The sequence below is a fragment of the Larimichthys crocea genome, chromosome XVII (genome assembly GCF_000972845.2).
Source record: "Larimichthys crocea isolate SSNF chromosome XVII, L_crocea_2.0, whole genome shotgun sequence".
Lineage (NCBI taxonomy): Eukaryota > Metazoa > Chordata > Actinopteri > Sciaenidae > Larimichthys > Larimichthys crocea.
The window spans coordinates 18,791,268-18,806,752 of record NC_040027.1 but is presented as its reverse complement, the minus strand read 5'-3'; the positions used below and the strand labels follow the sequence as shown (position 1 = coordinate 18,806,752).

Below are 15,485 nucleotides of genomic sequence, written 5' to 3'. Positions count from 1 at the left end.
ATTTACGCACGGGGCGGGTGCGTTCATTGTTGTCCGCCAGGCTGCAGTGACTTGAGTATTCTGCTGTGAGCTGCTGATGGGACAGAAGAAACACTCACCTGGAACAGGACTGTCCTCCACAGGTAGGCTGCATGCTCACTTTATAGTTGTGTGTGTGTGTGTGTGTGTGTGTGAACTGCATTTGGGCTGCCTTATGTATACCTGACATTTATGGTACACCCACATGTTGACATGTTGATAACTGAGTCCTGGGTAAATAAATGAAAAGACACACCTGATTAACCTGTAACTTACAGTAACAGTCAAAGTCTGTCTCTTTGTTCGCAGCAGTGTCAAACAACAATGAAGAGTCTGAAGGCAAAGTTTAAAAAGAATGAGGTAAGAGTCATCTGTTGTAGGGCACGTGGAGCTGTACAGTTCTGTGTATTCAAAAGTACTACACCTGTTTGCTCTTCCTATGGGATATTTAGATATATGAGCCGTACAAGCTGTATTTTAACCTACTATTACAATGCTATATCCCCTTGTGTGTGTGTGTGTGTGTGTGTGTGTGTGTGTGTGTTTGGGGGGCACTGGGATTCAGTATCACTTAGCAGCAGCAGGAGAGCAGACCTGCCTCCAGACTGCTGCTATAACCAGAGATCTCAGGTAGCCTTCAATTATTCACACCTATGTGCACACACACACACACACACACACACACACACACACACACACTTAGAGTGTCCCTGCTTCCCTGCTGTCATCCCAATGCTGCTCTGATGGGCTTTGTAATGCGGGGCCTAACCTTGTACCCTAATGTACTGTATTTGTAAGATTCCACATTTTTTTTGCTCCATGTAGCCTTTTGTTTATTTACAAACCGGTGCCAGTGACCTTGTACCCATGCAGCAGGGGCACTGGTACAAGCAGATAAAGTAGCAACCACTGACACTACAATGTGGTCTGTTTATTTGGATCCTGATGATGCTATTAGCACCATTACAGCCTCTTACTGTCTGTCTGTCTCCCTGTTACTTTGGACTGGACATTGGTCATCATTGGTGACATGGATGATCTTCTGTCTTCTGATTCTGACTGATCAAATGCTTACATCTGCTATGGTTTCCCACATACACAAACCTCCCCATAGCCTGAGACACACACACTCTCCATAGCCTAGGAAGGGTATTTTAGATTTCAGCCAGTTTGTGTGCCTCATTATGTCCTGTCTGTCCCGTAAATGACCATTCAAACTGGAACAAAACAGAGCCAGCTCTATTTCTCCTTTATTTTTTTGCTGAGTCCTCACATCACACAGGCCCTGCTCTGTAACTGCAGAGAGAGAGAGATCTACAGTATGATGCTGCCAGGGGGATACTGTGCAGGACCTGACAAAAAAAACCTAATGGAGAGAAGGAGGCAGCTACTGCTACAGAGAAATTAATAGGTTAGAGAAAGGAGGACAGCGAGGAAAGGAAGAAGGTGGCAGTGTGAGCTGCGGCAGACAGACTGCCTATGTCCCTGCAAGCAGCTGAGGCAGGATGATAGGATAGCATTTTGGATGCGGACAGTAAGCACTGCACCGGGAGACTCTGTTGTAAGGACAGCAAACAGCAGTGATATTGTGTGCATGTCATGAGTTTTTTTTTGTGTGGCGAGCTATTCACATTCACTGGAGGTGTGATTTTGAGGATAGCATAAATTCTCTGGTATGTAGATCTCTTCTGTGACGTTGCTGTGACCTCCAAATGGTATCTGGTAAAAAAAAACTTCTGGGTGGCAGAGTTCTTTACAGTATCTAATATTAATGTGCAGATTTGTTATGTAGCCAGGCAGCAGAGTGCATGGACACACAGCGGTGGCTTGGCACTCTGTAGCTGTTTTTAGTTGTGTGTGTGATGCCCTGCTAGCCACTATGGATCCTCAGCAGCCTGTTTTTAGCCTGATGAAGCGGTTCTGTCCTTGTTTCAGCCTGCTGCCATTGCCAGTAGGTATTTTCTCTCTCTATCCACTAAACACAGGAATAGAAAAGGAAGTTGATTAGTTTTATGTCTGTCTTCAAAGTAGTTTATTATAACTTTTAAAACTTGTATCTTATATTCTGTACTGGTTGTTACACATCCCAATTGTCTTATATTTATTTCAGCTGCCCAGTCATCTATTGTTTTATATGTTATGAGATATACTGTGTGGTATCAGTTTCCATGGGGGCATTAGTTCATGGTGGTGGCTTGTTCTCTGGCTTTGCCCCCCACTCAGAGTCAGGACTGGAGTAAGAGTGATGAGAGGCTCCTGCAGGCTGTGGAGCAGAATGAACCCGACAAAGTCTCAGCTCTTATCGTCAAAAAAGGTCTCTGTCCTACCAAACTGGATGCCGAGGGCAAGTCGGCGTAAGTTGGGCACCTCATTTTTACGTTTCTCTGTCAGTTTGTTATTAAAAGTAATTATTTTCTTTCAACATATTGCATCAGGGTTAATTTCCTTTTCAGATCTACTTTAGTTAGTGTTGTGGGTATTTTAAGGAGAGCTATTGATGCCTCTGGTAAGGTAAAACACAGTATTTCTTGGGTAGCAAAGCAATTTTCCCTGGAAATAACTACCACTAGTGTCCACACTCAGTGGGTTGTATTAAATTTTAACCACTATGAATTCTGCTTTTCCCCTTTTATCCTTGTTTTGGTAAGTGGTACAGTTTTATTGCTAAATTCTTTTAAAACTAACCTGATAAGTGAAATCAGAACAATTCTCAGACATTTTACATAGAAACCGATTCTCATTTGTTATCTCTAATCACTAGTGACATGTATTGTCCTTCATCCTTCAGGTTCCACCTCTGTGCATCTCGAGGCCGGTTAGACTGTCTGGAGGTTATCATCACTCAAGGAGCAGACCTCAAAGTCCCTGATGGTGCTGGTAAGGTATTTTATCATCAAATAAAAGTTTTATCTCATGAGCCAAGGCCGTTGAGTCATGTGTGTGTCATGGACTGTTTATAAATGTCTGCTCATAACTCATTCTAGGCTTCAGCGCCCTTCACCTTGCAGCCAAAAATGGCCAATCAGAGTGTTTAAAGAGACTCTTACAGGTAAAACTCACAAATAGTGTCAAAATGAACAGAACGATGTATACGTGAATTTCAAGACTACACAAACTACAAAAGGTTTATCTTTTGTTGTTGTTTGCTGTTATTTCTATTTTCCCCAACAGGAGAGATTACCAGTAGATTGCACCGACAGCATTGGTAGGACACCGCTTCATCATGCAGGTAACAGTTACAAAACTACAATATGACGCCAGTTTTGTTACATGACAGCTACTCTGCATAGAACAGGTGGTATATGGTCCTATGATAGATCCCATTCAACATCCAACCTGCAAAGGGTAATGCTCAAGGATTTCAGTTGCATTTTATGCAGAGATGGGAAGTAACGAAGTACAAATACTTCGTTACGGTACTTAAGTAGAATTTTCGGGTATCTATACTTTACTTCACTATTTATTTTTGTGCCAACTTTTGACTTTTACGTCTTACATTTTAGCATAAGTATCCGTACTTTCTACTCCTTACATTTTTAGGAAAAATGTTTAGGAAAGATTGGCCAATGTAGCTTTTTGTATTGATTTCAGTTCATATTTCTTTGCTTGGACAGACTATAGGTTCTGTAAGCTTTTCCCTAAAATGGTGGTTTTGTCCTTCACAAGGTTACCGGTACTTTATACTTTTATACTTTAAGTATGTTTTAGAGGCTGTACTTTTCACTTTAACTTGAGTAAAAAAGTTGAGTCAATACTAACTAAACACAGGTATCTATACTTGTACTTGAGTAAAGAATGTGTGTACTTTTGACACCTCTGATTTTATGTAAGTACAGCATGTTATAGTCTATGTAAACTTATGATACTGACCATTATTTCCTGCAGCGGTTAGTGGCTGCCTGTCCTGCACTGAGACCCTGTGGGACTTTGAAGCTGATCTGAATGTCCAGGATGGGGTAGGGTTTTTCATGAATTGTTTTGTGAGATGAATAATTATTTACTCTTGCTCTCATCCAGTATCTAGGCAACATTATCAAATATCTGTGTTGTTGCTTGCTGATGTTTGAATAATCACATGTATCTCTCTTTTTAGGACGGAGCCACTCCTTTGATCTTAGCAGCCCAGATGAGCAGAGTGGAGCTGTGTGTCTTTCTGTTGGGTCGAAATGCCAATGCAAATATACAAGACAACCAGGGAAGGTACTGGACTGTTAATGATACTCCTCTGTGTGACAATCGAAGGTTTGGTGGACTGGTCTTCCGTCCATTTCTTGTAGCTGCAGCTGAAACACAGACAGATGGAATGACAGAGATTGTTACTGGGGCATGAAACAGTCTTTATAGCCAAGCTCGAACCAAAAAAGAAACTCACAGCAGTGGGTTTGACTGGGTCAGGTTACAGGAAGGATTCCAATATAAAATCTCCAGTGCATGGTGTGGATTTGGAAGGATGCTGTTCAAACTGTTCAACTTCAAACAAAATTGATTTCTATATTGGTTGGTTTTCATAAAAAATAATCCTAGTCTGTGTTTTTTGGGATGTAGTGACTAATTTATAAGTATAAGTATACAAGTCGAAGTTGTTTCGGAGTTGTGAAAAATATTCAAATATGTTCCCATCAATTAATTGTTTGATTTTATTCAGCCCACTCTCATCTTTGATACGCCTTAACACGCGTACATTTCCTACTATGGCCATGGCCGTGACAGAACTACAGCTGCCTTTAGTTCCTTTTGGACAGAAATCCAGACCTTTTCATCTGTGTTTGATCTCTTTGTTATTCATTTAAATTTTTTCCAAGACTGTTCACTAAAAAACAGAAGATTAGATAGTTGTATCCAAGTAAGGAATTCTGTTCAATAGAAACCCAACCAGTCTCTTGCAATTCATTCTAAATAACAACCTGATTCGTATCTTTGGAGTCCTCGACCATAATGAGTTCTGGATGTTAAAGCATATTTTATATTTCAAGTGAATATCTAGAATTGGTGTATGTGACTGGGATGTTTGGAATTGCAGGTCTGCACTAATGCTGGCGTGTGAGAGTGACAGCGTTGAGACTGTAGAAGCTCTCCTGAGAGGTGGGGCCAACACACAGCTGGTTGACGCCCTTGGACACAAAGCGGCTGACTACAGCGAAACCAATCAACGCATCATGCAGATGCTGCAGGATGGAGCACCTCCAGGTAGAGTATGAGGCCTGAAGCCTTTTTTCATGTGAAGAGAGATGGGAGTGCCAACCAGAATGTAGAGCTCTTTTCATGATCCAGTCTATTTATTGTCTAGTTAGTTCTGTTAAATCAGGTGGAATAAATAAAACAGGATTTTCTTTAACATAAAGTGGCAGCATCATATGAAACATGTGGCAGCTACATCTAACAGATTATCAGACACAATGTATGGCTTCTGTTTGTGGCTGTGCTGCTTCGGATCCTGGCTGTGTCCCTGCTCCCCCAGGAACCAACTTTAATAGGAGGAAGTGGATCAGGAGGACAGCTGGGTGTGATTGTGAAGTGGGATTTAAAAAAAAAAAAAGACAGAGAAAGACAAAAGGCTTGTTCCACTTTTATCTCTCAACAAAGACGACGTCGCTTATGTATGAAAAACAGATGTGTGGATGGTTTGAAAAGAAGATGATGCCCGACCACATTAGTTTAAAGATTCTATAATTCCAGATTTTGGTTTATTTACTACAATATACATGACTGGTACTTATTTATAAATGACATGTTACAAAAGTGATGTGAAGTGAGAGTGCCTCTTGCTGTTTCCTAAACTTTGTTGCGTTAGGGGTTAAAGTGCTGTGTGTTTCTTTCCCTCTGCACACGTAGCTGCTGAGGGCGCAGGCGAGGAGGTAATGTTGCATAGCTATGTATTGGATCACTCCCTCCATCAAATGAGATCATGGCCCACTTTGGCCGATCATATTGTGCATGTTTTCCAATATGAGGTCATTGTTTTTGTGTGCTGCTCTCTTTTCGTTGGCTTTCGTTCCCCTTTGGTGCCGACCTTTTGTCTTGATGTGTGGTTTCCTCTGTTCTCCCGTTTTAAGTTGAGCTTGACCTCTGCTTGTTTGTGATCCACCTCCCACCCCCACACAGCCCCCCCAAGTCCCTTCAAGCACCTCATCAGTGCAAGGGGGCACTACCCCCCGCAAACGGAAAGCTCCTCCACCGCCACGCTCTCCTCTCCAGGTACTGTGAGAAACATAGCAGTGAATGGAAAACACTTTTTTTTTTTTTTTACCCCAAGTGGAAGCTGGCCAGTATTATATGCAGTACATTCACCTATATCAGTGACTCCCAGCCTTTTAGGATGTGGCCCCTTCGAAAGAAGAAATGTCTATTGCTGTTTGTTTAGTTAAAAGAATTGTAGAAGACACAAGGTACAAGCAGGATAAAGAAAGATATATCTCACATTTATTTTGTGGTTTGCAGTTTTAAAATGGTTGACCTATATGGTACTACACGAAAGCAAAAAAAGATACCATAGTTATATGTCCATAGTTATGTTAATTTCACAATAATCTCTTTGGTAATATCTCTGTAATGCTCTTGTAATACTAAATTGTGAGGGATTAACTAAAGAGAATCATATCTTTGATGATTAACAAAGATTATTTTTTTCTGTTTTTCCATCACAAACATCCAGGGTTTGCCACCCTCTCCACAGCCCCGGAGTGCTGCACCACCTGCTCCGTCCCCTGAGCCCCAGTCTCCTTCTCCCTCTCCCCAGCCTCCAGAAATGCAGCAATCAGGACAGGTTAGCACTGTAAATGTGACTTTTGTTTAGTTGTAGTTTCTGTTTTCCCCTCATATTACATGAAATGTAGACTTTATTTGTAACATCTTTATATATATATATAAGGCAGAGGATGAGGAGGTGTTTGAGGAGATTCGACGGCTGCGTCTGGAGAGAGGCCGTCTGCTCCAAAAGATCAAAGCCTTGGAGCAACAGCAACAGAGTGCCATCTCTGCCTTGGAGGAGGTACTGCACTGCAGGCGGTGTAGATGCCCCTTCTCATACACATGCCTACATATTTTTATGATTTTATGTAAATCTATGGCTACTCATTAGCTCTGTGTGTGCACCTGTATCAGAGACAACAGCGCAGACTGAGGGTTGCTTGTTATAACCACCATTTTTACAGCTGTCCCAACTAAAGCGGCGTCTAGAGGAGGCAGAGGCAGAGAGAGACAAGCTGCTTGAGGAGCTGAAGGGAGGTCATGGTATTGGGGCCAGTGATTCTGAGGACATGGATGAAATGTTTGACTTCCCAGGTATGCAGTCTATGTGAACATGTACTTCCCATGCCCCGACAAAGGGCATGCATATAGTTCCATGTGTGTCCTGTTATTCCACATTGACATTCTTGTGTGTCTATTCCATCAGGAAGTATGTGAATTTATTTTTGTTGTGGTGGCTCTTAAACTTTCTTTCTAGAGAAGCTGCTCTCTAAGCGCTCCAGAGCCTCCCCAGCTCAGGATGAGGCCACTTCTCAAGGGGACGCAGACTCAGCCCACCCTTCTGCAGACCCAGGAACTGTTGCTGAGCTGCGCAAACAAATAAAGGAACTTACCTCACAGAACTCTGAACTAACTCTCAAAGTGCAGGTAAGGTTAGGGAAATTTCACAAAAACAAACAGCTCTTTAAGGAGAATTAATTGATAGTGAAGGGATTATTAAATGGTTTCCAGGAAGAAGATGAAGACACTGGTTCAGGAAAAACTTTTCTGACTCAAGCATTAGTCATGACCACTTAAACTTTATTGTGCTGCAATCTGGAACACTAATGCACTCAGATGGCAGATGTGTTGATACAGGTATAAATAAAGCAGTATTAGATTCAGACATGAGGGCATTTTGTAGACATTCTTCCCTAACTGGGTCACTCTGGTTGGTTCTGATGTGGTTCATTCAGGACTCTATGAGAAGCAGAGAGAGAGTGGGAAATCTAAGGTCTCATATAAGAGCAAGGAGAGACCTCCTGCTGTGATTTATATGTGGGCATATAAATCACAGCACATACGTGTCACTTTACTAGTCACTGGAGTAGCCCGTAAAATCAGTTGTACAATGTCCTCTGTGGCTCCAGAGGAGCTTTGTTAAATCTGAGAGAAATACATGGCGGGATGATGTCACCAGAGTTACATCTGCATGGGTTTTAATTTATCAGTACATTATACATTTATAACAGAAAGCCTTTGGTGCAAACTGGAGATGTGGGAATTTGCCAGGCAGGCAGGAAGGATCTAATGAAACAATACTTAAGTTTCATTATGGGAAATGGAGTATCCAGTGTTTTTGGAGCTTGGCCCATCGTGATTAAAAGTCAAGATATCTGATCCTGTTCTGTACAGATTTTAAATGTTGTGTTTTATCTGTCCTACAGTTTATGGAAGTACAATACTAAATCACTCTTTCGAGTAATGAGTACATGCAGTTAATGTTACTCACCCACTTGCAAACCCAGAATAATTACAGATTCTGTTACCAGAAATGTTAAGTGTACTCTAATTATCTGAGTATTTACTGATGAACGGTACAAGGCATGTATTTGAAAGGTGGCAGCTCCCATAAGCTATGTCCTCTGTGTTGTGTACAGATGCTGGAGATGTTTGAGAAGGACGACACAGACATGCAGACCTCCAGCTCAGATTTTGTCCCCATAGTTCAATATGAGACCCTGAGGAAGGAGTTTGTAGCCCTGCAGGAGCGATTTTCTCAGGCCCAGGCTTCAGAGTCCTCCAGCATGGCAGAGGAGCAGTAAGATTCATTGATTTATGCATTCAATCATATTCATGGCAAGCAAACTGAAGTAGGTATCAGAGATCACATTCCCTCGAACTCTGCTGTATTATATGAGGCCTTATTTCTGAGATGTGCACACCTTTGCTAATATCAGTTCCAAAGTCTCAGCAGTATTTGCTCGGGGCCTTTATCAGGGCCATTTTTAAAAGTGCTGAGCATTTATAGTTTTAAGGCTTAGGTGCAGAATGTGTACTCATGACATCATGGATTTGATGGTGTCTCAACCTCTACTACATCTTTTTTTTTCTTTGTTGCTTACCTACTATACTGAGGAATGATAAAAATATGGGTGTGTTTGTGTCATCACAAGTTGCAGCTCCAATAATACAGTGTTGTTTTCTGTATGATGTAATGCTGAAATGATTAGCTGATTAATCAAGTCATTTATCAAGCAAAAAAGCCCAAACATTTGTTGGTTTTGGGATAATTTGATATGTTTCTCTAGTTTATATGTTGGTAAATGGTAATTGTACACATCGTAAAGACAAAATTATCATTGATTAATCCAGGATATTATCTACATATTGATCAGTACTAGAAATGATCCCTAACATGGGGTTATGGTATGATGTTTCACATGTTTTCATTCACTTCACTTTCATAGATGTCATTGCTTTGTTGATTTTATTGTTTGAGGTAGTTCTTGAACAGTTGATAATCTTTGTTTTGTTCTGCAGTGGCGATGAGAAGTCTCTGGAAGGAGGTGCAGAGAGTGTGGGGGCTCTAAGGGAGAAGCTACAAGGCCTAGAGGAACAGTTGGCTTCCTCACAGTCTGAGCTGGAGGAGCTGAGGGAGCAGATGCGCCTTGGGGTGCTTTCTGTGGAGTGTGGTGAAGGGGTAACAGCCGCAGCAGGTGGTGGGACTGAAGGCGGATCTGGGGCTACAGAGGAGGGTCTGGCCCAAGAGGCACAGCAGCTGAGAGCGAGGGTGACGGAGCTAGAGGAGGAGCTAGCTAAGAGACGGGGAGAGGCAGGGGGTCAGAGCAGCCAGGACAGTGACACAATCAAACAGCTGACGGAGAAAGTAGAGGAACTCCAAGCTGCTCTGGCCCAGAAAGAGTCTATGAAACCAGAAGGGGAGAAGGGTGGTGAAGGAGAACAGACGGAAACAGTGAAGTGTCTCCGTGACAAAGTAGCAGAGTTGGAGGCAGCCCTGGCAAAGAGCACGACATCAGGGGGAGGAGCAGCAGGAGATGGAAATCATGTCCGTCGTCTTCAGGAGCGTTTGGGCGAACTGGAGGGAGAGCTGAGAAAATGTGTGCCCCGCTCGGAGATGGAGGAGGTTCAAGTGACTCTGGGGCTCCAGTGTGAGCAGTTGGCCAGGGAGAGGGCAGATGTGGCTAGAAGGCTCAACGAGGCTCTCCTGGAACTGGAGAGACTGAGGCCTCCTCCCAGTGGAGATGATGAAGAGGAGGAGGAAGAAGAGGAAGTGCGCTCAGAGAGTTCTGAGCCCTCAGTCATATCAGGTGTGCAGCGCTGTTTTGTTTTTTTCACTTTAAGTAAGTCATTGGCTTCCAGAGTAAAAAACAAATGTCCAATGATCATTCCTCTGTCCAATCAGAACACTCCAGACGCTCCCTGGCAGCAGTGAGAGAAGAACTGGAGGTGGCGAGACAGGAAGCAGCCCAAGCTCTGGACTGTCTGTGTGCTGAGCGGGAGGGCCGGGCACAGGAGGCCCTACAGCTGCAAGACGCAGTGCCACTTTCAAAACATAAGGAGGCGCTGTCTGCAGTATCAGCGCAGCTGGCTCAGACACTGCAGGAGATCCAGGAGGAGAAGAACCTTCGTGGTCAAGCTGAGGAGCAGGTGGCCAGACTAGAGGCCCAACTGCAGACCATGCAGGATGCCATACCCAAAGAGGAACATGAGAAAATCAAGGTCGGCAGGGGACTTTGCAAATGTTATTATAACACTGATTCGGAGTAGCAGTTGAGCAAAAGCATTTTAGAAATAGGAGGTACAGACTCAGACCAAGGGCAAGGTTGAAATGTTGCTTCTACTTCATGTTAGGCACATTCTCATATCTGCTTAATGAAAGAATCCAGAGGAGTCAGAGCCACCACAACCACTGATGGTTGCTCTGTAGTCAATTACAGGTTGTCACTTGGAACTATATTGTGCTCATACATTTTGAATTTACTGGTAACACTACATTACAATTAATCTTTGTGTTTCCTGCCTGTTAGCACTCCCTGCAGGCCAGTGAGAGCAGTGCAGCAGCAGCTCAGGAGGCTTTAAATGAGAAAGAGATGGAGCTGAGAGAGCTGAAGTCCCAGAAGGCCGCAGAACAGGGTCTGATCTCCAAGGAGGACCACGAGGCCCTGCGGCTCTCTTTGCAGGCCGAGATCAACGCCGTCACGGCCCGTTTCAACGATCTCACTCGCAAACATGAGAAGACCTGCACTGAGGTGTGTGCGTATGCTCGCATGAGTATCATTCTCCAATCCCTTCTGATGCCATCCAAAGCCACATTAGATGTTATTGTCCTTGCCACAAAGTGAGCCGTGTTCCATGAAGGCCTCTTTCCTGCCTCTACATTATTCATGTGTGTATTACTTTCTCTATTCAGCGCCTTCCTCTGTTAATTGATCTCTCTGTTTATGTGTTTCACTGATGCATTGAAGTAGTGTTACATATGCACTATAGGCTCCTGTTGACACTCCAAAAGTAAATTCCCCTTCAACTGTGTAGTGGCATTCAGATATAAAAACTCTCTCTTTGGCAAACACAAAGGTTAATTAGAGGACACATTTCATAGAATGAGCTTTTATGTACTTCACACTAACACTTCAGTTGAGTCCTGCTAAGTACTGTACAAGGCATTTTATTACAAAAACACTTTGATTGGAATTTAGCGTTGGTAGATGCGTACACACAAAAACACACAAGTATGTAAATGTTACAAAGTCACACTCAGCTGAAACAAAAACACAGCTGAGCATGGCACAAAAGTAAGTGAGTTAGAATTAATGTAGCTCATAGATATTTTAGATTTTACTGGGAAAATAAAAACATCAATGAAACATGAAAAGAGCTTATGTTCACACAAGTATAGCATGAGATATTACTATGGGATTGTTAAAGGTAATCAAACAGCAAAGTAGTGGCAAAGCTTTTCTACTAGGCAACACACCAAACACAAAAAACATAAGTCTATTTCCTTTTCTGTTTTTCTGTCCCTATGAACATGTTGTTAGGCATTGCAGCAGCTGTACTGCCCCTTCTACTGTAAGCAGAAAGCATCTGAATTGGAGACTTGGCCAAACATAGACAGTCTTGCTGTAGTGACAGGGTGCCACTGGTGGTTTTACTGGTCTAGGTGTTCCAGGTGCAGAGGGAGGCTCTCTTTAATAAGAGTGAGCGGCAAATCGCAGAGTCCCAGCTGGCTACAGTGCAGCAGCAGCTCGCTGAATTACAGGCCAAATCCAGCCACATCCAAGAGCTCCACAAGAACATGCAGGAATCCCAGGGCCTAGTCAAGGAGAAGGACCGTAAGGTGAGAGATCGAAAGGCCATTTCACACATCTGCTGTTGAAGCACTGACATGATGGCCAAACTGATATGTCTTTGGGTCTTTTGCAGATAACAGAGCTGTCCAAGGAGGTGTTTCGGCTAAAGGAGGCCCTTGGAGCTCTGTCACCTCCACTAGGCATCACCTCCTCCTCCCCGTCCTCCTCCTCATCTACTCATCATCATGGTAACCCTGGGCAGCAAGTGGCACTGCAGAACAGGGTCGCTGTACTCACCCAGCAGTTACAAGTGAGGAGAACATTGACAGTAGGGATGTATGAAGTGAGAAACATGACATGACATTAACATTTTCGGTGACCTTTTTGCAGGATTGGGAGAGAAAGCACAAACAGGTGGTGGCTATATACCGCTCCCATTTACTGGCAGCTGTACAGGTCAGTTGAATGTACACATACGGTACATGCCACAAATTAAGACTTTGTTATGAAGATTATTTCTGAATATGTGCACTTGACACCGCCGTCTTGGCTATTTCCTGTCTCTGAATGGATCAATGAAGTTTTCAACGGGTGACTGACTGGACAGCTACGCATAATCTGGACTTGAATTTGTGCCCCTTTGTGGTGCAGACAATAAAGAACGGGAATGATCTGTCCACCTTCTCTGCTTACCAGACAAAGTGGATGAAATTTCAGAAGAGGGGCAGGGAAAAGGGGCTTGACTCACTTTCTGGTTCTATCAGTTACATCATATTCCACTACTAAGGTGTACACATTATCTGTTTCTTTTTGTTGTGTTGGTTGTAATGAGAGTTGACCATTAAGAGAACTTTGGCAAGTAGAGTTTTTCATTTCAGTTTCTTCCAGATCTATACATGTTTTGTTCTTAAACCCTACCAGCCTTTCTTTGATGGGGCATGGTTGAGAATAGGGTAAATGGTAAATGGACTGTACTTATATAGCACCTTTCTAGTCTTCCGACCACTCAAAGCGCTCTACACTACATATCTCATTCACCCCATTCACACACATTCATACACTGATGGCATTGGCTACCGTGCAAGGTGCCAACTGCTTATCAGTTTAAGGATTTAAGCATTCATACACATTCATACACCGATGGCACAGCCTTCGGGAGCAACTTGGGGTTCAGTATCTTGCCCAAGGACACTTCGGCATGCAGACCGGGGAGCCGGGGGATCGAACCGCCGATCATCTGATTAGTGGATGACCCGCTCTGCCTGTGAGGGTAGGCTGTCCTGTAAGGTTAATCTCTCTCCCTGGTACATCTGGCATTGGCCAGTGTGCCACAAAAGGAGAGGTTTTGGTCTGCACTAGTGGGATCTGATATAAACAGTTGGACCACTGAGGTTTTTGTTTATACCAAAAACTTGGAGTTCTGGTGCTCAAGAGCTAGTGGATCTGTCGTTGCAAACATGCAAATTCCAGTCTGCAAAGATAAGTGGATATAGCTATAGAGTCTTTTATGGGGGCAGAGCATTCATCATTTTCTTATATCACTGTATGTTGCCAACAGGGCCGAATGGATGAAGAGGTGCAGAATCTACTACTCCAAATCCTGAGGATGTCGCAGCAGGGACACTGAACCTTACAACATCTGCAAGTCTCTATTTTCCTCTGGTTCCTTAGCAGGTCAGCATAAAGCAGCACCAGCACAGGAACCCTGTGGGACCAGCATTGTTGAGACCTTGTCTAGAAAGCCAAATCCAACTGTTCTGCGTTCAGACATATCTGCATGTGTACAATACAGTAACCTAAACAATAGCCTTAAGGCTTGCCTGATAACCAAACAGGGAAAAATAGAACTGTAGAGTGCCTTCGTAGCTGGATAACTGAAATGACAGCAGCTTATAAGTCAGGGGTTTATGGTAGCAGAGAATGAAGGTGAATAGAGTCGTTTTAGAAGGTAGAATCAGGTGCAATGATTGTGTGACAAGCCTATTCATTTTATAAATCATTGTTATAATAAAAAGAAAAATAAATTGCGCTTCTGTTGATTCTGTTCTTTTTAACTTGCTTCATGCATACAGCATTGTAAATTGAAACAAAATAGGTTTCCAAAGCCACAGCTTCCACTGTCCCTCACATCTATTTTTGGGTAATGGAAATCTAAAGTCTTAATTTGGCTGCAGCAAGTGTGCATGGAAAGTTGGACAGCTGGGATTTTAACTGGGGAGCTGCTACAATAACTGGCAGATATGAAGACTCACAAATGACAATTTGAATTGTACCCTCTTTTTCAATTAGTTTTATTGACAAAAAGCCATTAAAGTTAATCAAAAAGGAAAAGATCCAAGAAATTCCTGAGAAAGCAAAAAGGAGATCTGAAACAATTGCATTAATCATTTGGACCTCAACAAAAGCCTTGTAGCTCACCTCATTTCTCTGTGCATTCATGAGGCTGCTGTTAAGAACAGTGGAGGGTCTGATTAAAGATATGTTGCTTATAACATAGAGAGAGATGCATAAAGCATATGACCTACCTCTAGTAAGATTTCAAAGTATTAGATTGGCAAAAAATGGGGTAGGAAACTTTGTCACTGCAGCCATGGAGCGGAAATACACAAGCAAGTCACTGACACATAGAGACTAAGACGGTAGGATGAGGACAATCAATAAAGTGATGTGTTCCCCTGAGCCGGGACAATTAATTGGTTTAATATGATGTCCAAAACCACTGTCTTTAATATCAATCACTGTAGACTAGTGCTAATTAGTGGCCTGTCTGTAAATAAAAAGACTCACTGAGGGGACTGTTGTGACGCACATAAAGACAATGACAGCCATGACACAATAAGACAGTATAACAAGTATAACAAGAGCAGCTTACATGACTGTTCACAAATATAAGAGCTTAATCATCCTGAAGTTTGTTCAGTCATTCATTGGCATGGTAAGAAAACTAGTGTTTTGCATTAGGAGCATAAATGCACATTATATACACTCTGACACAAATGCCTGTCTCTGTAGTTATTAAGGCACTGAAGTTGGAGGGGCTGTGGAAATACAGATGTGGATATACTGAGTGTGTATGCAGAGTAGTTGCTCTTAACTCAGGACGTAGTATTGATTTGAGTACAATCTGACCAATAATGTTCACAGGCTTATACAACACATACAGTATGTCGTTAACAAATTATGAACAGCCCTTACGAACACAACACA

At 42.8% G+C, this 15,485-nt stretch overlaps 1 protein-coding gene across 1 annotated transcript; it reads left to right on the top strand.

Annotated features, from left to right (window-relative positions):
* Positions 1-25: 25 nt before the first annotated feature.
* ankrd24 (ankyrin repeat domain 24) lies at positions 26-15,130 on the top strand. The gene is made up of 23 exons (XM_027289970.1): positions 26-122; positions 328-378; positions 2,242-2,372; positions 2,807-2,895; positions 3,003-3,067; positions 3,190-3,247; positions 3,904-3,974; positions 4,112-4,218; positions 5,039-5,205; positions 5,851-5,873; positions 6,121-6,213; positions 6,671-6,781; positions 6,887-7,006; positions 7,170-7,299; positions 7,463-7,632; positions 8,625-8,785; positions 9,508-10,295; positions 10,391-10,707; positions 11,016-11,237; positions 12,149-12,325; positions 12,412-12,588; positions 12,669-12,734; positions 13,837-15,130. The coding sequence occupies exons 2-23, from the start codon at positions 343-345 to the stop codon at positions 13,903-13,905; spliced, it is 3,348 nt and encodes a 1,115-aa protein (XP_027145771.1). The 5' UTR covers positions 26-122; positions 328-342; the 3' UTR covers positions 13,906-15,130.
* Positions 15,131-15,485: the final 355 nt, after the last annotated feature.